Source organism: Conger conger, chromosome 3 (assembly GCF_963514075.1).
Source record: "Conger conger chromosome 3, fConCon1.1, whole genome shotgun sequence".
NCBI classification, from domain to species: domain Eukaryota; kingdom Metazoa; phylum Chordata; class Actinopteri; order Anguilliformes; family Congridae; genus Conger; species Conger conger.
The window spans coordinates 35,071,943-35,098,192 of record NC_083762.1 but is presented as its reverse complement, the minus strand read 5'-3'; the positions used below and the strand labels follow the sequence as shown (position 1 = coordinate 35,098,192).

The window sequence follows — 26,250 nt, the reverse complement described above, 5'->3', positions numbered from 1 at the left end:
CTGCAGGTTGCAGAGTTTCTCAGTTCAGGCAGTTAGTCACATCCAAGTACAGAATTCTGCAACATAAAAAGGCATTTATTTCTCAACCCAGTGTTGCCCATGCTACCTCCGAGTTAATCATCTATTTGGCAATAAGTAACTAATAATAATAATCATGAATCATGTCACACAGAGAGAGAAATGCAAATTCAGAAAAAAAAAAAAAGCTCAATCAAAATAAGTGTGTAGTGGTTAAGGTACATGACTGGGACCCGCAAGGTCGGCGGTTCGATTCCCGGTGTAGCCACAATAAGATCCACACAGCCGTTTGGCCCTTGAGCAAGGCCCTTAACCCTGCATTGCTCCAGGGGGGATTGTCTCCTGCTTAGTCTAATCAACTGTATGTCGCTCTGGATAAGAGTGTCTGCCAAAATTTCAATAATGTAATGTAATATTTTCTGGTGTGATATTTCTTTTACCACATAGGATTTCCTTGGGTAAAAACACCAACAAAATTTGCTGAGAAATCTTTTTGTGATTGACACGGTTCATATCTCAGTCAGAGTGCTTGTATATGGTGACTATGCTACATTCATTCATGTGACGTGATTAACATGCTCAAATCTTGTCTTTGCTGAAAGTATATGAAAATACTTATTTTAACTAAGCCACAGTCAATGAGGTTGCACAAAGTGAGTTTCATAGTTAAGTGGTTTTATGGGTTCACGTTAACATTAACAAGGTATGATATTTGCAGAAATGTTAATATGGAACAATAAAAATAAATAATAATAACAAATAATAATTTTAAAAAGTTACTGCTTGCAATTAAAACAATAAGCAAAATATGGACACGGAAATTATATTCTTCATGGCATACATAGCTATTTCTGATTTAACGAGGCTTAAGAGGATAAATAATCCCTCAAAGCATCAAAGGCACATAATTAAGAAAATCTACCTGCTTGTTCTGAGATTGCAATTGACCAGCATACACAGGGGAGCCCAGGACCGAGTTTAGGAGGCACTGGTCTACCAAAACATTCTGGTAGGGCTGAACTCATCGGCTGAACTCCTATGGGTTGAACTCCTACTGAAAGTGTCGTTGGGCGTAGCATGCCACGTCACATGGCTACGTAGGTTAGGGCGTGTATTGGGCAAATGACTGGGATGCGAATCTCATAAAAAGAATGCTGTAGTCATACGGTTCCATACAGATGAGTTGCCCTTCAGCATCGCAAATGCTGGACGAGAGCATTAACGTTAAGCAACGTGCTTCCAAGTCAAGTAGTCTACTGCGTTGTTCATCAATCGTTACGCCAGTTACCGAATGGACCTGCCCATCATATTAATAACAACTGTTTTAGTAAGATAAAATGGTAAGTGTGAGAGGTTTTACCATTAATATCTAAGAAGCGGGCTCAGATTAATTCACAAGATAAAGAGCGCAGAAGGCTGCAGCTGGTGAAGAGACTAAGGAATGAAAGAAATGTGGGAGTAGACTTGCTAGCTAGCTCGCTTGTTACAATGACATGTGGATCAAGGTGGTATGTAGCCGACTCTCGCCAGAGTGCTTACACGGTAACAATTTAACAAGGATGATGCTCTTATGATCTAGCCAATGTTACGCAGCTACTTTTTTGTCGATGGCGCAGTATAACGTTTACTTAGGTTGCCAGTAGGCGGTTCCAGTTGAAGCGACTTCATTAATCTCAAAATGAAAACGGAAAAGAAGGCGTACGCGATGTTATCACAGATGTGAAATAGCCAAGTAAAACAGAAAACTGGCAAATGTGGCCTACATTACTCAAATTAAAACCGCAAAAGCAAATTGGCTAATTGAACACGAAAACACGAAGTTAGTTATCCTAGATACTCAGTCACAAATGACAAGTTCGTATGTTGAACATTGTAAGCTAAATAGACTAGCAGTATTGAAGGAAGATTCTGGAATGTTTTGTGACGCTCAAACGAAATTATGGAATTCGAATCTGAAACATCGCATGCTTTTCTGATGTGATTGCACCTGAACATTAGCACATAGCCTACCGCGATCTTTAAAATGTATGTATATGTTGTTTAATTTAAATGATACGCTTGCAATTTATTATGTTGCGTTAAAAATGTATTAGGCTATTGTCATTGTCAAATCGGTGCTAAAACTCAGTCATTCAAAGAGAGGTCATTGAAAGTTTAATAGCTAAAATGGGTTAAATCAAACGGGTGAATACATTCATAAAATAAACCAATGAAGTCTAACGCGAATATTATAATTGATTTAAAAAAAAAAAAAAAAAAAAAAAAATATATATATATATATATATATATATATATATATATATATATATATATATATATATAAATGTTTACGTAGCTATAGGCTATTCATTACTTTTAATGCGACTCTACTAGATTACGTTAAGCTCAATAATGTTGTTGGTTGACGTAGCCTAAGCGTAGCGTAGCTGTATTACATTTTAACCTAATTATTTTTTGTGCACAAATTTAGTCCGCAGTCCTTTCTTTGTAGTAGCAGCAGCAACAGCACTTATCAATATAAATAATGGGAATAGTAAGTATTAAGCCTATTGCATAGGAAGAATTTATTATTTTTTTGTAGGCTAAGTGTAGCCTATTTTCCATATGGAAGAAATATCTTAGAAATGTCTGTGCTACCTGCGTGCTTTCATTGCCCCCGATAGGTGGCACATAAGCGTTGTTCTTTATAAATGCATCTCTGTAGTGTTGACACCATTTAAAAGCAGGCAATTCGTAACGTTAGCAACATGTTTAAAAATGTAAGACGCTACTTCTGCAGGATTCATTGCTGTTCACTGCAGGGATAATAATTATATTAGATCATATTAGATTGAAAGTTGACTAGCTAAATCAGATGGGTGAATAAATGCAATTTATAATGGGACAATACATTTTTAAATGAGCACAAATAATGATTCTTGAACAAAATAAATACCTCTATAATTATGAAATATAATTTAAATAACTCAAGGGAATTACTGACTGGGAAGTACTGCACACTTTGTTTAGGCTTCATGTGGTGTAGATAAAAGAGTTTAGAAGAGAGAGGAATAGTCTCTGGTGTAGACCTGATTGATGCGTATTATCTTAGATGGAGGATGGGATGACAGAATCGCATGCATGGACTGGCCAAGGACACTGGGAATGGACACAACCATGTCAAATTAGCAGGCTCCTAAGAAATTTAAGAAATGGTTTTTAAAAAACATAATTTTTTTTAATGGGATTATTTAGAAGTTGTCCTAATACAGTTAACCTCATGTGGCCATTCTCAGGCTGTGGGCTATAACACCTCATGCTGTCTCGTTTTTAGTCACTTCTAAGAAAAAAAGGACAAGAGTGTGATTAAACAATGGATTGGGAAGCATGGGTTGCAGAGAAATGCAAGAATAGAGATGAAAGTTCAATTGTATAAGCCTAGTCTATGGAATTTTTGTGAATGAACTGTTCTCTGAGAATATTTCATGAACCTGGTAAATGCCAAAGAATGACATTATACTGGATGTGTCCATTAAGACAGGAGTCCTGTTTTGTTCCTGAAAACAGACCCTCTGGACCAGTGGTTCTTAACCTTATTGGAGGTACTGAACCCTGCAAGCTTCATCAGTGCATTCACCGAACCCTTCGTAATTTTATTAGTGCACAATGGCTATACTGTGTGTGTCTTGACCCCTGCCGAACCCCTGAGACTGTCTCAACGAACCCCTGGGGTTCGATCGAACCCAGGTTAAGAACCACTGCTCTGGACAATAGCTTCTATCAGTGTCTGGGTCAGTTTCAGGGAATCCTTAGTCCATTTTTCAGCACATCTGAGAGCAACAACGATGTAACCAGTGATATGAAGGAAGAATGGCAGCAGTGTTCACAAAACAAACTGGGTGTTTGTACAAAGGACATATTAAAATCTTGGCTATGTTAACTGAGCTGCCCCAGTCTCTGACTTAGGGGTGGGAGGTCGATGTGACTGAGGTGGCCAAGGAGGAACTGGATGAGAGAACTGCTGAAATCATCCTTTAGTCAATGGAGAATTGGGATTCCAACGCTGGCTACTCAGTCTGATTTTACCCTGCCAAAGGAAAACACCAGCTTGAAATCAAGTCATTTGGGTTGCATATATTTTTTTAGCAAGTGTTGATTTGGCTTTTGTTAATGATTTAGAGCAGAGGTTGTGCACGTGGCCTACATCATGCAATTTCATGCTCAATGAGAAGGCAGGGGTTATACTACAGTCTACTTCATGTTTTGGGCATTAAGGAAATGGTTCCAGAGAGGTTCATTGGAAGCACTGTTTATGCATTAAATATTATAATTATTTACTGACATAGATTAGTGTTTAGTGTAGATAAATGTTTAAGAATTTTTCCTTTCCCCTTAAAAGGTATTTCACAACTTTATAATTGAAAATAAAGGTTGTTTGAACACTGAAAGCCTACAAAATGTAGGCCTATACACCAATATTACTGGGTTTGGCCTACTGTTGCTCTCCATGTCAATAAGAATGTCTAATTCAATGCTTTCAATAAAATTCATGAAACCATGCTTTTTGTGTTTTGTTTGGCATAAAACAGATTTTAAACAGTGGAGTCTAGCAGTGTCCACATGTTCTTCACCTGTATGCACTCTAGCATTTCCTTCCCACCCACACTGAATCTAATCTGGTCTTTGTCTTTGCTGTCTTGCAGGAATTTAACTCTAGGTATTACTAAACCAGTCACCAACAGCGTCCCCAAAAATATTCCCTGTGCATCACCTGAGTACATGGGCAGTGGATTATCTAACCAAAATTTTGTTTTTAAAATTTGACCTGACTGTGGATTCTGCAGTTTCCATCCAGACAGCAAACCAAAGGATAAAAGCATTCTGACCAGGCGTCGATCCTTTTAAAGTTTTAGGTGTGTAAGTAGGTGTGTTTTCATCTATTTTGAATCATGAAAAAAATGGGCCCAGCACTGGAGGCACCTGATATTGCTGTTGTGGCACTTTATTTTGTATTGGTGGTGGCCATTGGCTTGTTTGCCATGTGCAAGGCCAACCGAAGTACCGTGAGTGGGTACTTTCTTGCTGGACGCTCAATGACCTGGGTTGTCGTCGGCGCATCGCTGTTTGTCAGTAACATTGGTAGTGAGCATTTTATCGGCCTGGCAGGATCTGGAGCAGCAAGTGGGTTTGCGGTGGGGGCCTGGGAGTTCAACGCCTTGCTACTCCTGCAGGTTTTGGGTTGGGTCTTCATCCCTGTCTATATCCAATCGGGTGTGTACACCATGCCTGAGTACCTGTCCAAGCGTTATGGTGGGAATCGTCTGAAGGTGTATTTTGCCGCCCTCTCCATCCTACTCTACGTCTTTACCAAGCTGTCCGTGGACCTGTACGCTGGGGCACTGTTCATGCAGGAGTCTCTGGGCTGGAACCTCTACCTGTCCATCATTCTGCTAATCAGCCTGACCGCCCTGCTGACCATCACAGGTGGGCTGGTCGCGGTCATCTACACCGACACCCTCCAGGCAGTGCTTATGATTGCCGGGGCGATGACCCTGACAGTCATGGGCCTGGTGAAGGTTGGGGGTTTGGAAGGGGTGCGGACGAAGTACATGCAAGCCACACCAAATGTTACTGCCATTCTGGAAGGGAGCAACTTAACCTACACTAACACCTGCCGCATCCACCCCAAGCCACAGTCACTCAAAATGCTCCGCGACCCCCTGGATGAAGATATCCCATGGCCTGGATTCCTACTTGGCCAGACCCCTGCCTCCATCTGGTACTGGTGCACTGATCAAGTCATTGTTCAGCGGGTGCTGGCAGCCAAGAACATCGCCCATGCTAAGGGCTCGACCTTAATGGCGGGTTGTTTGAAGATCCTGCCCATGTTCATTATCGTCATCCCTGGGATGATCTCCCGCATCCTATTTGCAGACGAACTGATCTGCATCAGCCCGGAGCACTGCATGCAGGTGTGTGGGAGCCAGGCGGGCTGTTCCAACATTGCCTATCCTCGTCTAGTCATGAACATTATGCCAGTGGGTTTGCGTGGACTGATGATGGCGGTAATGATTGCCGCCCTGATGAGCGACCTGGACTCCATCTTTAACAGCGCCAGCACCATCTTCACTCTGGATGTGTACAAGATGCTGCGGAAGAACTCCTCTTCCAGGGAGCTGATGGTGGTGGGCAGGCTCTTTGTGGTCTTTATGGTGGTCATCAGCATTGCCTGGGTGCCTGTCATCATTGAGATGCAGGGGGGTCAGATGTATCTGTACATCCAGGAGGTGGCCAACTATCTCACCCCTCCTGTCGCCACCCTGTTTCTACTGGGTGTCTTCTGGAAGCGCTGTAATGAGGCTGGTGCCTTCTGGGGGGGGATGACCGGCTTCACCTTGGGGACCACCCGTCTGTTTTTGGCCTTCATCTACCGGGAACCTCCTTGTGACCAGCCTGACAGACGACCTGCCTTCATCAAGGACATCCACTACATGTACGTGGCAGCTGGGCTGTTCTGGATCACAGGGCTGGTCGCAGTTGTGGTCAGCCTCTGCACGCCTCCCCCAAGCAAGGAGCAGGTCCGAACCACAACGATGTGGGGGCTTCATCACAGGGAGAAGCTGCCAGTGAAGGACAAAGAGGATGTCTACAAGTTGACTGAAAAAAGCCCAGTGCACTGTAATGGAACTAGCAACAAGCGCAAGGAGCTGCCACCAGACCTCAAGAAAGATAAGTGCCTGGATGAAGCAGACATCAAGCTGCTAGTCACCACCCCAGAAGACTCGACGACCCCAGAAAACTCGATGACCCCCAGCACGGAGGTCACTACACCCATCGATCACTACGGGAACGGCCAGGTAGGACTGGTGCACGAGGACAGTCCTGAAGATGCCAGCGGAGCCATCGGGGGCAATGGGAAGTTCGCAAAAGTCTTGGAATTTTTATGTGGCTACAAGGAATCTGCTGCCAAAGACCAGCCCAAGACTCCTGAGGAGGAAGAGCGCCTCATTACGGAGATGCTCTATGAGTCCCCTAAAACTAAACTGTTACTCAACTTGGGGCTTGTAATAGTGTGTTCTCTGGGCATCTTCATGTTTGCCTATTTCTCCTTGTAGTTGCAGACCCTACCTGGAATGGGCAAGAATAGGCGTTGGGAAAATTGTGAAGAGGTGTTCAGCTCTTTGGGGTCTGTAATATTTACAGTTTTTGTAGCTAGGTGGATTATTTCAAAGCAGTCATTTGAATAATTGGTGGGGAAAAAATGGACATTTGTTCCTTTGCATTTGGTTACAATTCCATGAACCCCGAGAACAACTACGTTTTTCACCTCAAAGAGGAGAGGATGGGTGTAGCTACTAAAATGTATCTTTTATACTCTGCATTATCAAAAAAAAAAAAAACATTTTTGAAAGGAGTTTATTTTTAATGATGACGGTGATTTATTATTGAATGTTTATTGAAGTATAATTTTATCTGGAAACTTATTTAAACTTAAATTGGCCTTCTATTTTCTCTTGAGATTTATTGTAGCACTGATTTGTTTTCTTTTATAAGCCAAACTTTGTCTTTAAGCAAGTCTCTGAGCTGCAGTGTTTTTTTTGTTTTGTTTTGGAGCCACTAATGGCAATTGATTTATTTTGTAAGTGTACATTGTCTTGTAAGTGTACAGAGACTGGGGTTTGGATGGTATAGTTGGTTTTCCATTTTCAATTTGTGTGGACCATTCTAACCAATCCCTCTTTTGTTTTTTGCTTTTTCTTTGATCTGCTGTGCTTTTGAGTGGTACACATACATTTTAGATCTGTAAATCTGTTTGCATCAGTCTAAATGTATTCTATTGTCCAAAAACAATTACTATGCTGTTATTACATAGTATGTGTGCAGAGGTCTAAAGACCCCCCAAAAAACTTTATAGATTGCAGGGATCGCAACAGTGCTGTTATGCCCAGCTTTCTATACTTTTTAGAACAAGCACAAGGTGTTATTCATGTTCCATTTTGTGACTCTGTGTTAATTGTAATTTAGATGTTAAAGAGGCTATGGACATAACCAACAAAATGAATGTCATTTTTAACATGGCAAAAAGAAGCAAAATATTTGTTTGGTAAGCTTTAATAGTGATCTGTTTGTTCCAAATAGATAATTATGTATTTGCTATTGAAAAAATATTGTGAAAACAGCACTTTCATACAATGACTGCTCAGCAACCTGTATTTATTAAGCCCCCCCAATTATGAAATGAACAAAACTTAAAACTAAATAATTAATATGATGTATATATCTGCTAAAGAACAAAAAGAACACCTTTAAAAAAAGAACCTGAATCTGACCGCCAAAGAGAACTGACAGTTACAGCTGCAGGAATATTATGTGGAAGTAAAAATTACAACTCTGATATTTTCATGAAATATGCATACACAGCACTTGTGTGGATGTCTCGCCCCATTCTAATGTAATGGAATAGAAATGTAACTTGTGCATTATAGAATGTATGTCCTTTACATGTTTGTATTTCTCACTGTGAATGTGATTTTACTGTTGGTTTATATATAAATATATATTTATATACACTCAGTGAGCTATTTATTAGGTAGACCTGTACACCAGCTTGTTAATGCAAATATTTAATCAGCCAATCATCTGCCAGCAACTAAATGCATAAAAGCATGCAGATGTGCATTCAGCTGTTCAGCTGTTGTTCAAACCAAATGTCAGAATGGGGAAGAAATGTGGTCTAAGTGACTTTGACTATGGAATGATTGTTGCCAGCCAGGGTGGTTTGAGTGTCTCAGAAACTGCTGATCTCTTCTGGGTCTCTAGGGTTGTTGTGGAATGGTGTGAGAAACCAAAAATACCCAATGGGCAGTAGTTCTGTGGGATGCGTTGTTAATGACAGGAGTTAGAGGAGAAGGGCCAGATTGGTCGAAGCTGACAGGAAGGTGACAGTAATGCATTAACAACACATTACAACAGTGGTATGCAGAAGAGCATCTCTGAACACACAATGCATCAGACCTCTAAATGGATAGGCTACAGCAGCCAAAGACTTATATCTATTCGGTATTTATTATATTGTCTAAAAGAAATTACTGTGCTGTTATTACATCGTTTGTGAGCAGAGGTCTAAAGACCCCAAAAAAGCCTTTAAAGTGCTCACTGAGTGTATATACTGTACATATGCACAGAACCTTCCTGTGCTCTGGCAAGCCAATGTATGATTGTAGAAAGGGCTGCCTATTACTTTTAATGGGATGTAATTGGTTTGTATTCTTATAAGCTGCCTCATTCATGATGGTGGAGGTGTGATTTGTGAACGTGAAGCCAATTCATCATTTAACTCCAAATGTTCAGCTTCATTCTCTGTTACAGCCTGGGAAGTGCTTGCACACTGCATATACTTGTCAGCCGCCCAGGTAGACATTCAGTGTATATGTGAAACATCCTGCTCCCCCCACCAATTATAAAAATGACTATTTTCCGACAGCTTTTGTCCTTCAGAAAAATGAAGCACTGAGTAATTGTATGCTGCTTGCAACATAATCTGAAGTCTGTGGGTGAAACCAAACGTGGTGGCCATTTTGTACATATTAGTGGGCTTCTCCCACCTATGTCAGAGAGCACCATTTTTTTTGAACCATTGTTGGAGAACATGACCTCAATACCTACCTTTGATGTGCTTCCTGCGAATGCAGGTCTGTTAACACAACTGCAGTCCATTGGCGCCACCACACTAAATGAAAGAAATAAAATAAAATTGGGTTTTCTGATGAAACTCCCAAGAGACATAGGAAGCTTAATACATGGTAATTTAATTGTTCTTGGTTTTCGTAAATTCCTATTATGAGTGTTTCTTTGAAAGAATTAATCGCAAGACTGTCGCTCTTGTTGTGGCACTTGTGGAGGTGCAATCTATGATTTATTAACACATTTCTGAAAAAGAAAAACACTGAGATAAAAATCAGTTGAGATCCCATGTTGGTTTACTGGGATGCCCCACTTACTTGCTGTGCAAATACTTTTAATTCCTGTGGGAACCTAATTTGAGTGTCTATCATTCTGAATGCACTGTATTCAATGGAAGTGATGATAGTCCTGGTTCTGTCAATTTTGTGTTCTGTAAAAGGCATAAACTTCTGGCCTTAAGAAATATTTAAATGTATTTTTTTAAACAGAAAGCTCCCTCTGCAATCAGAAACAGTGTATAAGTAGGGAAAAACATTATTTAAATTTGCTATGAAGAAATGACTTATACAGGAGCGCAAAGCTGCCTGTTGCTCGGTGGTCCTTATGTGCACGGTTACCAGGGACCTGAGGTTCCCAAGATCAGCTAGCAGGTGTTCTCCTGTATGTTTAAAGCACCTATGGTGGTGGCATTCTGAAGGGTGCCTCCCTGTGTCTCTGGAACCTGCTGGATGAGCAGGTTTTCAAAGTTGCGTCATGACATTCTTGGAATTCCAATAATGCCAATGTCCTACAGAAAACTGTCACTGAAAGAGCCAACTGCTTCATTGGTGTCACGGTTTTTCCTGGGTTCAGTTTCGATTTATTCATGTAATTACATATGACAATTCCTTATGAATAATTAGAGTTAAAGTTTTGATATTGATTAGCTGGCTTATGGCTTAAAATGGATCCATACAGTAGTTCTGTTCTCCTGGAAAACCTGAATTATGTTTTGACACTGTCATTATTGACTTTCAGCTGATCAAATAATATTTTCACCATGAAAGAGGAATTAAAACAATGGTTTTTGGTATAAATTCAGTAACATGATCTATAATTGGACTCAATGAATTCAATCTGTGGGAAAAAATGCTTCTGCTTATTGTTCCCACGGTGAAAGGAACCCTAATGACAATTGTATGTGAATTTTAATGTTTTAATTCCCAACATCATGTATTGGAGACTTTCCCAGTTTTGAAATAGAATATTATGACTCGTAAAGGATAAATTAGTTATCATCCACAGTAGACATTTAAAGGCAGCTATATGTTGTCTTCATTATTTGGATTAATGATCATGTTGCAGATAAATATTGTAAGTTAATTGTGTGATGGTCTTGAGAGGTAGCTAGTTCATAAAAAATGTACAAAAATCTTTTGTTTTCTTTATTTTTACTGTTTTAATTATTATTGTTTCTACGACTATTTGCTGAGGCCTGTGTTGATGCATAAATGCAGCCTTTTGCCATGTCCCTGTCCCACCCAGTTTAAACAGTGGTCTCATTGAAGACCTAGAAATTCAGGACACTTATTTTAATTTTGTTTAATGAGGTTTACAACAAACATATCAGTTAGGTTCACCAATACTGATCATGCCCAGGACAAGTGTTTTCCCTTTGAAAAATGTACATTGTACAGTGTGAAAGGGCTCATCAGTGTGGAGGGAAATATCTAAATGCTTTATTTTGGAAATACAATATCTGTAAAATGTATTGGTTTAAAATAAATGCATAAAATGTTTTTTGTGTGTCTGCATTTTTATCAGTGGGCTTGAACAATAGAACATCTGTTTAGTGTATTGGGGAAACCCTAAACTAAAGTGAAATAGAACTCAAGCCAAATAGAAACTAGCCCTAGTTTATGAGTGAAACTCACTGTAAAACTAGACTTTAAGGCTCTGTTGGCATTATAATATACAAATGCTGCTGAACAAGACACAACTGTAATGCTACAGATGTCATAGCTGCAGGATGTGTCTTCGTTTGAATTCATGGTTTCTATAGGTTTATGTGAGTTGTCATCATGAGATTTAGTTTATGAATGTAATAAATGTGCCTGTTTATTGAAAGAAGAAAGCACAATTTCACCCCAGAATGTCAATGGTTGCATGGTGATATAGTGATTCAAAGTCATGTACAAATTCCAGTAGCACAGATCATCCATGGTGCAACAAGAACACTTGTCAATTTTGGACCTGTGGCAGTAGCACTCATGCAAGGCTACTACCAGTAGCTACTACAAGCAGTTGGGGGCTTACCTCCTGTGCTAATATCATCCCCCGGTTGTGTGTGAAGTGTTGCTACATAGCCAAATGGAGAAAAAACCAATAGGATGCCTATAAGGACACTACACCACAGTGTACTGATGTCAGAATTCAAAGGCCAGTTCAATCCTAAATCACAATCATTTGTCACAACAAATGAAGGGTTAGGTGTGATCCAGGGCAGTGAATTAACATGTCCATTCAACGAGCGTGAAGATTTTTCCACATCACAGAGGTCCATGTACCCACCTATGAGGTGCAATAGAAAGATCCTCATGTTGGGGGCTATTTTTTAATGTGACTCACTGAAGGATACAAGAGTAATTGCAGCTGTAAGAAACAAGCGACACCCCTTCCGCATACATGTCCACATGCACATATTATTGCATCCCTTATCTATGAAAGACTGGTCCACAGTTGACACTGGCAGTCTGGATCCATCACTGCCTGCATTGCACACTTGGCCTAGCTGGATGTATCATTCAGAAGACAGCATTTGCTCTCTGAAGTGACCTTGGTCAGTGACGTCTGCTGACTCTTGAAAGTATAGGTCACTGCACTCATGGGCAGATGCGGAGGTTTTACACACTCCACAACGACTGTAACCCTGTGATGGACTTGATCAGGCCTTGTGTTTTTTTGATGATGCAATATTCTGGACAGGCTTAATCTTAACATCTCTTGCTCTCTCTCCCTTTCTCTATCTTAGTGCGAGTGTAGACTCTGCTATCTTCTCTGACTGGTATTTTTCCACTGGCAAGAGAGAGCATGCCCTGACATGCCTGCCCATTTGTATCCTTGGAACCAAAAACAATTGACTTACCAGTATGGTGAAAAACAAGCAGGCATAGCATTGAAAAACAAAACCATTTATTTATTTTCATTATCCAGCATTGTGAATACGGGAATATGTTCACTTATTATTTTCGATTTCACCAATCATTTCCAAGTTTTGTGTCGCTCACTGTGATAAAGCCAACAGCACACATAATGTACCTGTAGAACAGAACTCATTATCAAAGTTACAGGTTGTTGACCCTGCTTCTCTCTGTGGAATGAAAGTCAGGACAATGCAGGAACTCACCCAATCAAAAAACACTTTGCTAAAGAAATGTTTATTGAATGTCATGCCAGCCAGAAAAGAATACTGAAACACAAAATACTGAAACAGTGGCTTAAATACCCTCGGAGCCTTTGTCTCATCTTATCTGTGAGGGATCTCTTTCTTTGCATAGATTTGTTCATCAACATCACAAGCTGGGATTAATGCAAATTCAACCAATAACTCCATTGTTTGCGAGAGCTTGCTTTTGTTCAATCCCAGCAATATTTGCATAACAAAATGGCAAAATCAGAAAAATGCTTCCAGATTTACCCATTCACTGCAGTTTCATGTATAAAATGCTCGAATGGAGAACCATTATTATGAGCCCAAATCAAACCGAATCACACCTCAACAAACCAAATTTGACCCCTTTCAATGTTTGAAGCTGTGCAGAAAACACACCGAATGCCAATAGTAGAGAAAGCATTTTTAAGTTCTAGCTAGCAAAACCAAAATGATTTATGAATTGTTTTAGTTCATCGGGACAGTTTCTCCAACTAGACTATAAAAGTTTGCCGGACCAAAAAGTCAAATCTTCCTCTGACACCATAAAGCTCTACCTTCATTAACCCAATGTTATTTGTTATTTTATTGTTTTTTCCTTGTGCTTTTCTTTTTGAATTTCAATGCACATATAACCATTTAAATTGCTCTTTGTTGATATCTGGCCCTTAGATCTGTCTTTATCTAAAGCAACTAATACACAATAATATGCAGCAATACAGAATACGTACTGTACATATGGTAGAACTGAGAGCTAGGACAAAAAACATTAGTAATTTAGTTGCCAGACCCATTCATGCTGCCTTCCTGTGAGTGGGTCAACGGCTCTACTAAATTGCCTAACCTTCAGTGGTCAGACATCTGTGGACAGTGAGAACCCCAGCATAAACGCCAAAGAAAAACTCATACAAATCCCTCGATGCCTACAACATGCTGTTTGTGGTCATATCCAGGATATGAAATACCATGATTTGGTGAACAATTTCTGTGTGCTGCGACTAGAGGTGCTTCCTAGCCAGAGAAAAGGATACAAGACTTGGACTAACTAAGCAGTTTTAATAGTTGAATGCTTGCCCTGTAAAACAGAGATTATCTCTGTCATAGTTTCAGTCTTTTACATCCTCTAATGATGTTTCCCATTATAAATTACCTCGCTATAGCTGCATTGTGACAACGTTTGAAGCTCTGATTTAGTCTTGGTGCTTACACTTACATTTACATTCATCTTCTGTTTGCCTCTGCCTTTTGTACCAAAACATTACCCCATATTTTTTACTCTCACTAGATTAGTGAGAATAATTAGATAGTATGATTGTTGATGAGTTCAATCAAATTTGTTTCACCCTTGTTTCACCCTTGCAATTTTGAATCATTCTCACAATTTTAGTGCAAAATAACCCAAAAAAGGTTGCAAATTGCATCACAAGTTCCCAAAAGATCCTGTTTGGACTGGTCTTACAGGAATCGGAGGCACTACCTTTGAGTGTTTTATTTTTCAAACTGCCAACAATCTGTTTGCTTAGACAATTCATACTCTGAAAGAGGTGATGTGAGGTATTCTGTCCCACAAGGTTCTATACTTGGGGCTCTGCTGTTCAGACTGTATACACTTCCCCTTTCTGCCGTGCATGAGAAGTTCAGCCTTCATTGCATTGTTATGCTGACGAGTGACGACACACAAATATACTGCTCAGAGGTGGCTGCTTTGTCTTAGTGTCTCAAAAGCGCACAGCAAATTGGCAGCAGAGATCCAACAGTATAGACCTAATTGCATTGATAATATAGATGAAATTGACTACTGTTGTTCTCAGCAAAATAATCTATGTGGCGTTTTGCATAATGCAGCATGTGCCAAATCCTCAAACAATGCAAGATTCACCATTATGTATTATTTAACTTGTGGTTAACATTGCATGCAATGTTCATTTCAATTCTCATTCTAGTTTACATTTTTAAGGTATGTGCCCACAGGGCCCTCAGATCCTCTGACAGTAATCGATCATTCACACCAAGATACAGGACTCTGACTCATTTAGTGTCTATGGCCCCAGAAATAGTAACAGAATAGTTCAGTCCATGGATGATTTTAAGAAGAGACTTAGCTCAAGACATACCTTTTTAGCATAGCTTTTACATTAATACTTACTGGGTCCAGTTTTATTATTTTTAATTAATATTTTATTTTATTGAACTATAATTGAATAATGCCTCTTTTTTTCTTTTTAATTATCTCTTTTAATTTATCATTAAACACTTTGTATTCCACTAAGGTGTATGAAATGTGCTATATAAATATAGGATGATTGAAATAATGATTAATTAAGCTTAAATAGTTTTGTGCTTATGAACAGGATACCACCCTGAAAAATGCTATTTGTAGGCTAAGCGTCTATTAAAGTAATAGGTGAACAGACTATTAATGTATTGTCATCTTTTTTCTTTAGTTCACTCATTTGTCCCAACTTATCAGTCCATTTCCATTTTTTTTACCACAAGGTGCTGAGTGTAAGCAGTGCAGTGCTTAACTCATTAACTGCCCTCGGTGACATTTGTTAATCTAAATGTTTTTGAATCCAAGAAAATATTGTCAATTGTTTTCAGATTGTCAAGACTCTCTTGAGTAGTGTATTGTATCTTTCATAGCAGTGTGTCTTGCAAAATTTGTGTTTTTTAAGGCATTTATATCTTCCAAACCTGCAACTGTTTTTTCTTAGCAGTAAGAAATTTTGACACATAAAAATGTGAATATCTACTTATGTATTTGTCATCATGCTGAATTCTTACTTCACTTCCAGCTTCCAGCTACAAGTCTGAATAATTAAACCCCAAGTACACTCCTCTGTTGGTGCCTCAAACTGTAGTCCAGGAAGGCTGCAGTCTCTGCAGTTTGTGATTTCCTTCAGCAACAATTTAGGCCTTGGAAACAAGGTGTGCAGACTCTTTAGCTAATCAATCTCTGGTTCAAGTTATGCCTCTGAGTTTCAACAGGTATGTCCTGGAAAACAATAGAGTGAAGGATGCTGGCCTGCAGGCACAATAACCAAGATGCCCCAAACCATTTCCGCACAGGATGAATCAACTACAAGTCAGAGGTGCAAATACACAAGCTGCAAATATGTATTTAGCACAGGGCAGGTAAAGTGGGAAATCTTCCTATGAGGAAATTCAGACAACTTCTTTGCAATAGGTCAGGGGATATGTTTTCATAAGAATGAATCAGGAAGTTCATGTATTTGCAAAAGGTGGACATCACTGGTGCTGTATGCACACTGAACTTACAGGTAATTCTAACTGTTCTTTTCCAAGTAATTATATTCCTAATTTCCACGTATCCATTCTACAAAATTGCTGCAAATTCATACAATGGCTGCATCTGGGTCAGTGGTACATTGTCTCTCTGCCAGGATGGAAACTGAGTAAAATCTTCAACTGACACCATAAAGCTCTACCTTCAGTAACCCAATGTTTTTTGTTATTTTATTGTTTTTTCCTTGTGTTTTTCTTTTTGAATTTCAATGCACATATAACCATTTAAATTGCTCTTTCTTGATATCTGGCCCTTAGATCTGTCTTTAACTAAAGCAACTAATACACAATAATATGCAGCAATACAGAATATGTACTGTACATATGGTAGAATTTCTTATCCCCGCTCCATGGTTGGATGGGATGCAGATATTCATGAAAGAATGATGTCTTACCAAATAAGAAACTGTCAACAATGTACAACTAGAAATGTGAGCCTTCAGCAAATAGTTTCTTATAATTTTACTATGCAAAACATAAAGTAAATTAAATGGAAAGTAAATGGAATGCTCAAGGGCCCTGAGCAGTTAGGAGAGTTGTGTGTGAACTGGGTTTATTGTAAGGGTTATTCAGGGATGAAGTGACTATGCTGCTGACCCTGAACCACTGCAAGAAAGGAAATGACAGGAAACTTGCAGGATGGACTTCACAGGAGACATATGTTTTTTGTGACATATGCTATCTGAATATTGTTTGGGCATTGACAAAATTGGGGATTTTGTTAAGAATAGCTGATTAAAGATTGACCAGAATGAAGGATTTAGCCACCATAATCATCCTGCCCATTCATTACCTGCAAATCCAATCTGCAAATCACGGTCAGAACAAGTTGCTGGCTTTATGAACCAATGACTGATCTGAAAAAAGAAACAGAACCAAAAAAAAAATCAGCTGACAGCTCCTCTGATAGCTGGGGAGACATTCTGGATGCCCTTGTGTTTATAATCTGGATTCGATATTCAATCTTTTATCTGGCTTTGGCTCATGCTGTCTTTGCAGACAACAACACAACACACAAAAATTCAGCTTAGTGCAAACGCAATAAAGATTGAGATGCAAGTAAACATGCTCAGTATCACACATTTTTGAGGTCAGCAGATATTTTTAGCGTCTTGTTAATTGTAAATTGTAAACCATTGTAAATCCCTTCCTATCATTGAAAAAGGCTCACTGACATGTTGCCTCACCCTCTGCCTGCGTTTATAGTCCTTAAATTCATGTTTCAATTTGTACATGTGTCGGGCCGTCAAAATTTTTTCAAAACATTGGTTGAAAAATGGTTCCAACTGCCATAGACAATGGCATTCTGGGGCCTTATTCTGATTGTTCGTGTCGCTGCCCAAATTGCACACCAGACTAGCAATCACTGAAACTCTGTGTACTATTGCTTATTATCCAGGCGATGGATACATTTTTAGTTATAAAACAATACCAGTTTGTTATCGGTAGCAACAGGCAAATTAGCTATAGTTAGCTTGAAGAATTTACAATGAACCACTTACGATAAAATATAGGCAATACGAATATAGTAGCACAAGCGGTGTGTTTCAGGTGGATATGCGAACTGTATACAGATTAAGCGATTGCTTGTCTGGAGTACAATTTGGACAGCTACACGTTCATTTTGTCTCTTTACGTATTCAATCAGCCGTAAACCTTTATTTCTCTCAAACTGTAAGATGCAGTTGCATTGTTTGTGGTAGACTATCATATCTTAGTTATATAGCCAGCTAGTTACGCAGCCAAATAACTTGCTTGCTCACAATATAGTTGGTTAGCTAAAGTGAAAACTATAAATAGTGTTGTGTAGCACACCAAAGTCAAGATCTCATAGTCACCTGTCAGCTATCCAAAACAGTGCACAAGAACACTGAACTGTATAATAACGATTTATATTACGCGTTATATTCATATACTGTGGGAAGCATAAACAGTGTTGTGGTTTGAGGTTGTCTGTTGTTGCAATTCCTCTCTTGATCGTTAGGAGTCCGAAATTACCTATTGTACCTTTAACAGCTAAACACTGCTACATTTTCCATAAACTGTATGGAAACAGGAGAAAACTGCCATTATTACAGGATGAAGGAGAAATATCATAAAATATCGGGTAGAAATGATATTTTTTTATTTAAATTACGGTATTCGGTCTCCCATAGACTGGTGAACATCTGTAAATAAGAAATCAGTTAATAGCTGGAAGACTCTTGTTCAGTCAAATATCTGGCTGTTCTAAAGACAAACTAACATACATTCCTTTAATTGTCCTGCCCGGCTAGACATCCTGCCTCATCTAATCTTACCTGGAATGGTTATATCATGTGTGAACGCATTCAACATGGAAATATAGGAGACTTACGTGTTCCCTGGTTATAGGAATGCACTTTGAACTTTGTTGTACGATGCTCTGAATAAGAGCCAAATGCCATTAAGGTAGGCTAATGTGCAAAAGAGGAAAACCGCCAGGCTTACCAAACCCAGATAATTGAACTTGGAGCATTGGCAATGTTACAAGTTCCATGAGTGAAAGGGACTTTACTGGGCCCTGACCTGGAAAATTGGCGGAACATATTACATGGAAAATTCACGCTGGCTCTGTTCACACAAGGCCGGCATGTAAAATTGCCAGAACATTTATGGGTTAAGATGCAAGTGTGAAAAGTGCTTAAGGTTCACAGGTTGTCCTGCATTGCCCTGGGTAGACATGCTACCTTGTCTACTCTATCTGTAATGGTGCTATAGTGTCATTATAGGGTATTTACAGTGTCCACACAAAGGAAAATACCAAAATACTATTTCTTGTTTACACTGCACATTAGAGACACAGGCTCCTATTTTTAGAATTAGAATTCTCTGCAGAAACCAAACTGACCCTTCATCACCCCACACAAAACCACACCCTGCCCAGACAGGCCCATAATAAGCATCCATTTGTGAACAGAACCAGCGCTAAGTTTGTTGAGGTAAAAATATCCCTGGCAGAGTTGTTGACACTGACATTCACCACTCATCAGCCTCCCCACTGCCACAAGGTTAGCATAGTATTCACACACAATTGGCCAGCGAGCCATTTGTGGAAATGCAAGGGAAAAACTTTTCAGTTTTTGAGAAAATGTTGTCGTCTAAACAGGGCCTTAGTGGCTTGGCATAATGGACGATGATTTGGTAGTTTAGTGATGTTCTGAGGTTAATCTCGTTATGAACCTGAAATGTGTAATCCCAGGGAAAGCACTGTACTGGAATCCCTGACGAGTAACTGGGTTGACACTGGGAGACACACCTGCATAGTTATTCTGACTGGTGCAGTGCATAGCACTGTAAAACATCATTGGCGATGAGTCAACTGCAGCTTGCAAATTCCTCAGTGGCCTTGTTATCGCTAATGATGTGCAGGTCCCATGAGAACCTCTATACCACCACATTTAAGATGCACTTACAGTGTTTCTGAGCTATCCCATCAAATATATGAATGATATGATAATAGCATTCATAATCGACAATAATGACGATTATTAAAATAGAAAACAAAGCATCTATTTCTGACTTCTGCTCCGAGGCATGTGATGAAGAAAGCTGATTGATGAATGATGTATTGGGCGGACGTTAGGGCTGCGAGGCTGTTCTCCTGCTGCCACAAACAATGGGCATGTTGTCCTTCACCTCGCATGGCCTGCTGCTGAGGAGAGGAGGGGAGGAGAGGAAAACAGCCACAAAAAGGCAGATGCAGACCACAGAAATGCCCCATGGCTCAGAGATGGAAATTCACTGGGCACTACACCGCCGTGTAATGGTACGTGTCCCGAAGGTTGCCATGGCAACGAGAAAAAGCCAGACAAAAAGAAGATGAGAGAGAGAGTGAAAACATATGCAGCTGCTCTCAGCAGGATGGCAATATATCTTGTAGTGTCTCCCTCCATATTAATTGTCCCTTGCCTCCACTTACTGAAATGTACAGTGATTTAGCCTCATGCTCGGGGTTAATCCCACTGCTATATGCATTACGCCGCAGAGCAAAACAGATCCCCCGGTTCGGGTTACACAGGTCATGCAGGTCACATGGTAAGTGGTAGGCATATATATATAGCGCCTTTATCCAAAGCGCTGTACTATTGATGCTTCTCATTCACCCATTCACACACACACTCACACACCAACGCCGATTGGCTGCCATGCAAGGCCCCGACCAGCTCGTCAGAAGCAAGTGACTGGCTGGGACACTTTAACACACCCAGGTCAGGATCCAACTGGCAACCCTTGGACTGCCAGACGACTGCTCTTACCACCTGATCCAATGTCGCCCCATGGTAACCAAGACCAGCAGGCAAATATGGAGAAGGATGAGGGTTGTGAATGTGGTTTTGGCATTCGCCAGGTGGCATCCGATGGAGAAAGTGAAGGGAGAAAGGTCATCTGAAATTCTTGGTGATGGCATGCTTACTTCCAGAAACTTCCTGAAACCTCATCTCAAACCTTGCCCCTCTGAAAACTCTCATAAAAACCTGTTCACAGACACAGCAGAGCCCAAACTGTCATCTGGATCCAATGTACTTGTGTATCCAACCCCTGTCCCAAGGGCGTTACATACTGTTCCTGAGCTAATTAGCTTCTTCAAGCTATTAATTGGACACAGATCTTATTTCTGCACATTCTACCACAAATTGTTTTGTGAAAGATATATGCTGTTATTTTTATTTCATTTTAATGTTTTTATGTAACATTATTTGGTTACAATCAGAAGCTATCTCTGTAAAGCATAATTTGTTGCACAAATAACGGTAGGTTGCATTGAATGATTTTTCAAAAGGCTTCCTTTTTCAAAATGGGATTCATGCCGCTGTCACTAACTAGCCTGCAATTTCCACATGGATAGAATGTCCTTTACTTCGAGTTCATCCATTAGAGCAAACACATTTAAAAAATGCCAGAATAGGCAATTCCACAGAAACCGACATGCAGGAAATTAGAGTGGCAAAGTACAATACATCTACACAATAGACTGACATATATGCTTTATTGTTATTTCCTTAGGAGGAAATAACTCTGATCATTCTCTATTATGTATCTCTATTGGGCTTTACCACCCTAATATCCAGCAGTTATAATGTCAATTACCGTGTAATTGTTTAACAAAAACCAAACAGAAAATTCTCATTAAGTGATGTACAGTTCAATAAAGTACTTAACAACTCAACCAAAAGAAATTTCAAAAAGATGGAATCAGAAAAACAACAACACATAGCATTCCTGACACCAACCCCCAACCACCAGGAATGAAGCTGGGAAACAGCATTATACACTGTCACAACAGCCAGGATGGGACAATCCCTTACACGATTAAATGAAATCAGCAACTTATTCCAGCATTCAGAGGGTTTGCGCTCAGCCATTTGAGAATTTAACTTGTCAAGTTGGTTTTTGTGCCTGAGAGACTATGGGGAAAACAGCAACATGCCAAATATGATGTGAACCTCAGCAATGTGATCAAGTATGACCCAGGGCATAATGCAAACACTGGCTCAACGCATTCCGTGAATGCCACCCCGCGTGCTGTTTAAATCCTGGTCTGGCTTTGCCGGGATTCTTCAAATTGCAGAATTATTCCACGGAAAAGCTTTTGAATGCCAAAAAGAAATATTTACCCCAGCTACAATAGCAGTAGGGGATTCGTGGTCTATTTTGGGGAAAGAGTGACTAATTGACTTCAATAACAAGGGCTTCCGCCAGTACAGCTATAGTTCAGGCCAACCCACCGTTCAACTCGCAGTGAACTTCAGTGTGGTAGCTGCCTTAAAACAGAACATGCTTTCTGTGAGGGATGTGAAACAGGCATCAGGGCAAATATAGCTATCATATGCCTGTATTGCTAGGGAAGACATAAAGTCACAAGTGAGAACAAATGTTAAACAAAGATTAAGGTGTGTAATGTTTAGATTGTTAGAAAGTTGGATGCACCTCATAGACTTTTGGGCACACTCTCTCCTATACTGTGGCCATGCCTTTCTTGACAGCTTGTTCATCACCTTGCAGTCCGCCTGGCACCTCTTCCAGGCTACCAGACCACAGCATCAGGTTACAGACAACAGACAACATCCTGTTTTTTTCCAGGATAAAATAACACACTGGAGAACCTTACCACTTCTGATCCAAACGTTTCTCGTCTTGCTTTAACACCTTTAATCTCCACCACTAGCCAGTGGCAGGAGAGCTGAGTGATAAGTAACAGAACATGGAGGACAGAGGGTAAAAATGGTTAAACCAAAAAGGGAAGTACTGTACTGTACATATTGTTCTACCCTGTCAAATCTCTAATCGTACCTAAGCAATGCATAGAGGCTTAGGCAGTAAGCACGGTCTTCTGGAAGTTGTAGAGTTGCTGGTTCGATCCTCCTCCCTGGGTGTGCCGAAGTATCCCAGAGCAAGACACATAACCCTAAATTGGTCCCAAGAAGCTGATTGGCACCTTGCATGTCAGCCTTTCGATGTTTGTGTGTATATATGGGTGAATCAGAGACATTAATTGTAATAGTGCTTTGGATAAAAGAGAAATAAAAATTCAGTTAATTTACCAAATACAAAACACAATACAATACTAAAAACTGCATTTTTCCTCCTATATTTATATGTACTTTTCGAAAACTGTCTTCACACGCATGGTGGATTGTCTGTGTTTGTGCAGGAAGGCAGGGGTTTGTGCAGTATTTGACCACATAGAAGGACACGGGCTGAAATAATGAAAATGGCTTTTGCATACTGTAAAAAGAGGTGTCTGTTTGCTGTGTGACAGGCCACCATGCTGCTAGATCAATAGGTGAGACAAAGCAGACGGAGTCCTGGCCCTGCGTCTCCGTATCTATGGAGATAAGATGGAGCTCATCTGCTGGAGGAGCGAGTGGAAAAGTACTCGGGTCAGCCCCTTTTAAATTAGCGCAGCCGCAAGCAGCTTGTCACAGACAAGGGAGTTCTGCTGTTCTACTCTTCAGCAGTGCAATCTCTCTCTATCTCTCTCACTCTCTCACTCTCCATTTTGGCATTCTCTCTGTTGTTTTCTTGTTGGTCTGGAATGTGATGTCTGTTGACTAACAGAATAAATGCACTTTAAATGTACACTATCTTGCTCTCTCTGTGTCAGATCCTGTTTCACAGAATGACTAAAGACAGAACTGAATTTGTTTAAGTGTAATGCCATTAACTGGCAAAAATTAGGTTAGGTTAAATTCAGGTTGTGGAGGAATCAAGTATGGTTGGATATTATCCATGTTTTTCAGAGTGCACTAAAGCATTGCAAAGGGCTTCACACTGAAGCATGCTGAGGAATACAATAAAATGTCATAAAAGCGACTTTCACAAAGACAGTGATACGCGCAATAGTCCCTCTTCTTGGAGACCTACCATCCTGTAAGTTTTCATTTCAACCCTAATTTGGCACACCTGACTGCTGATTAGCAGCTCAAAAAAATCTATTGCTGTTGAATGAGGTATGCTTTGTTAGGATTAGAACGAAAGTCTACAGGATGGTTGATCTCCAATGACAGGGTTGGATACCACTAGTTTAGTAAGTTTCAGATTTATTCCCATTTTTTCCCAATTTGCCAGCCATTTGTATGCTGTTTATTATAAATTCCCTGCGTACTGCTGAGGAAACACCGCTACAACCCTGTCCCCTGGCCATAAAGAAATTGGCATTTGATAGAAATGCCAACCCAGAATTCTCCATTCTTCACAGAACCAAGCTTTGGAATGCTGCACCACCTGCATCCTGATCATAACAATGCTGTAGAGCACCATGCCATAAACAACGCAGCAAAACAATATGTTCTGTGGTTCTGCTTCAACAAACAAATGCAAGTTTCTAACCCAGAATGTTTCTTTTCTCCTTTGCCTGTGGTATTGCAGGTTTGGCAGCTGAACTCCACCCCTCCCACCCCAAAAGCCATTAAGCGGACAGAGCAGGCACTGCAGAGCTTGGCTCTTCATGGAAGCAAAACAGAAGGAAAGAAAAAAGTGGAAAAACATTATTTAGTGAGCTGAGACAATTTAGCGAAGGTTCAGTGAGACCTCAGTGACATTAAAGTAGCAATGGTGAATATTTTATGGGAAAGTGGAAAATTCCATGAGTATTTCGCTCTGAGATACCCACCCGCCCAAAGCTCACTGCTCTCACAACCCCTGTTTCTCCTAAGAATGTGCTCTCTAATCAAGCATTTGGGATCTTTTTGAGTCCTTACCTTGATTGTCATCAGAATCATATCTCATTTTTATATAATGCTTGTAGAGCAATAATACACAATCCACACCTCTACATTGGGTTGTTCTGGGTTAATAACGCAAAGCTTCATGGGATGCATGAGTGTAGGGACTGTAGGGTTGGGGGCTCAATCCGCCTAAGGTAGCAATATTCTGTATTGGCACATAAATAAATAGTTCTGAATGTCTACTCTTGGTTTCAGCCATGGGTTCTGCATGTGAATACTGCATTTGTGTTCGAAAAGATAAACCAACATGAAGACCAACATTTCAAAAAAGCAAGGCAATTTTAAGCTTAGAAAAGAGGGGAATTTGGGATAGCTTGTACAACTTGGAATTTCCTGAAAAATAACTAAACCACTGGTATACTGAGCAACAGACATCGAACAGGACGACCAAGGAAAACAACAGCAATTGGTGACAAACATTGTGAGAGCTATGAAGAAATATCTGTGACATCACAAACAATCTCCACAGGTTCATGTTCATCTTTTTATCTCAACACCAAATGTATTCAGTGTATTTCAAAAACAAAAAAATTGGCCTTGCTGTTCCAATACTTTTTGAAGCGACTGTATTTACAAAGGATGTAGAACAGGATATGCATAAAAGGACAAACAAGACCAAATAAACAGGGCTGGTGAGACAGGAACTAGAATATTGTGATTTCTTGTTGGGTGGGTATGTCTTTAATAGTGAACAAACTGGCAGGGATATCGTTACAAAGTTTTTTGGCCAGCACTAAAAAAATCACCCTTTGTTTGTAGGGATACATAGTAGCTTGGTTATCTAATAGCTTGATTTTTTTTTAAAGGTTATGTTGATTGAAACACAACATTAAGTGTACATATATAACTAGCCACATTGAAGGAGAAAAAAGACAAAGGTTCATGTGACCATCCTGCAGGCTCAGCTGAACAACCTTTTTGTCCTTTAGCCTGTGTACTGAACCGATCTCCGTTCCCATAGTGGCTGCTTACCCCGTCCCATCGCCATGAAGATCACACATGAAAGCAGCTGCACTGCAAAGCCTCACCCTGGATTATTGCTTGTTCAAGCAGCATGAATAGTAAGTAGCAGCGGGCTTGTTACACATTAACCACAGCTATAAATATCAGGCCAGGGGGCTATCATGGCTGCCAGCAGCCCCCACGTACTGTGTGCTGTTTACCTTGGACTGCACGCAGCCCCAACCTGCACATGGAGGCTGACATATTGCTACTGGTGCCAGACTCATAAAAGCCCTCTTAGAAGTGCCAAACTGGTACACCTCCAAACTGCCAAATTGGTTCACCGACACAGGCTGAAGTATAGTTCAGAATTCACACATTGTGATTTTTAGACACAATTCAGCAATTTTTTGTAGCTTATTAAAAAAAAGCTGAAATCAAAATCCACTTTGTCCTCAATTTAGCCAATTCTTCGTAACCATATGAGCACGCCTTAAAGTACATATTCCAAAAAAAATGTACAATTGCAATACTTTATTTTCACAACAAAGACTTTTTCCATCCACTTCCTGGAAATCGAGATTTGCCGTCATTCTGGATGTTGATCAAATGTCCTTAAATATTCCATTCCCCTCCAATCAATATTATTTTCACAGAGTGGCG

General features: G+C 40.1%; 1 protein-coding gene across 4 annotated transcripts; it reads left to right on the top strand.

Annotated features, from left to right (window-relative positions):
• Positions 1-1,182: 1,182 nt before the first annotated feature.
• Positions 1,183-24,827, top strand: slc5a3b (solute carrier family 5 member 3b). Of its 4 annotated transcripts, XR_009708272.1 has the most exons (3): positions 1,183-1,358; positions 23,178-23,298; positions 24,287-24,827. XR_009708272.1 is itself a non-coding variant. In XM_061234692.1 (2 exons), exon 2 carries the CDS (start codon positions 4,947-4,949, stop codon positions 7,110-7,112), a length of 2,166 nt encoding a protein of 721 aa, XP_061090676.1. In that variant the 5' UTR covers positions 1,183-1,358; positions 4,701-4,946; the 3' UTR covers positions 7,113-11,459. The 4 variants fall into 4 exon arrangements, 2 of the variants coding, with proteins under 2 accessions (XP_061090676.1, XP_061090677.1); XR_009708273.1 differs by lacking the exons at positions 23,178-23,298; positions 24,287-24,827 and adding an exon at positions 3,110-4,557; XM_061234692.1 differs by lacking the exons at positions 23,178-23,298; positions 24,287-24,827 and adding an exon at positions 4,701-11,459.
• Positions 24,828-26,250: the final 1,423 nt, after the last annotated feature.